Source organism: Phaethon lepturus, unplaced genomic scaffold (assembly GCF_000687285.1).
Source record: "Phaethon lepturus isolate BGI_N335 unplaced genomic scaffold, ASM68728v1 scaffold26681, whole genome shotgun sequence".
Classification (NCBI taxonomy): domain Eukaryota; kingdom Metazoa; phylum Chordata; class Aves; order Phaethontiformes; family Phaethontidae; genus Phaethon; species Phaethon lepturus.
Window position 1 is genome coordinate 6,720 of NW_010515970.1, and position 1,187 is coordinate 7,906.

The 1,187-nt window shown below is 46.4% G+C and overlaps 1 protein-coding gene across 1 annotated transcript; it reads left to right on the forward strand.

Annotated features, from left to right (window-relative positions):
• Positions 1-272: 272 nt before the first annotated feature.
• On the forward strand, positions 273-672 carry HOXC6 (homeobox C6; the record flags this gene model as incomplete). The annotated part of the gene is made up of 1 exon (XM_010295939.1): positions 273-672. A coding segment is annotated over exon 1 (400 nt), but the record flags the coding sequence as incomplete, so codon positions are not given.
• Positions 673-1,187: the final 515 nt, after the last annotated feature.

The window sequence follows — 1,187 nt, forward strand, 5'->3', positions numbered from 1 at the left end:
GTCCCCCGGCGCCCCGGGGGTGCCGGGGGGGTTTTGGGGGTGCAGGACTTACTTTCCATGCCCACTTAGTTTCAACTAGGGAATCAACAGAAGCAAAAGCAATTTTTTCCCTTTTTGACACCCGCCTCCCCATTGGCTCCCCCCGGGTCAGCTGACTTTGTCATTTTGTCTGTCCTGGAGCAGAGCCTTCCCTATAACAATCTAGTTCAGACTACAAACTGGAGACAGAAATAAATATTAAAGAAATCACACAGCCAGGTATAGAGGACGATATGAATTCCTATTTTACAAACCCATCTTTATCCTGCCATCTAACCAGTGGCCAAGAGGTGCTTCCCAACGTAGCCCTCAATTCAACTGCCTATGACCCTGTCAGGCATTTTTCTACTTATGGAGCAGCCGTTGCTCAAAACCGGATTTATTCTTCTCCTTTTTATTCACCGCAAGATAATGTTGTGTTTAGCTCCAGCCGAGGACCTTATGACTATGGATCTAATGCTTTTTACCAAGAAAAAGACATGCTTTCTAGCTGCAGGCAAAATTCTATGGGACATAATACACAGACATCAATCGCACAGGATTTTACCAGTGACCAAAACAGGAACACTTCGCAAGAACAAAAAACTAGCATTCAAATATACCCATGGATGCAGCGTATGAACTCCCACAGTGGTAAGTTTTACAGCTCGGAGATATAAATTAAATAAACTGAACCATCTTTACGACCTTCTCCCTAGCAGAACAGGCTGAGCGACTTTTTATGGCCCCATAAAAACAATAATATAGCTCCTTCACAGTTGCAGCTACAGGCCTTTTATTTGTTAAGTTGTTGCAAGCAAATATGGCTTGTTATGCTCTTTCTAATTAAAAGACTTCGAGAGTGTAAAATATCCATAATAAAGTGCAGCGAGCTCTGCTCGGGAGTTAAACACAAAATATTACCGGGGTAAAAATAAGTTTTAATGACGGGTGCGGGAAGTGCGGCGGTGGCGGGTTCCCCGCACGAAGAGGGGCCGGGGGAAGCTCCCGCTCCCCCCAGTCCCCCCCCGCTCCGGCTCCCCCAAATCCTCCAATTGGCAGAAATAATGTGGGAAAAAAGAAAACGGGGGCGGGGGGCAGGGAGCAGCATCCCGGGAGAAAATGACCCGGGAGAAAACGCTGCGCGCACAGGGTTAATTTAATAAAAT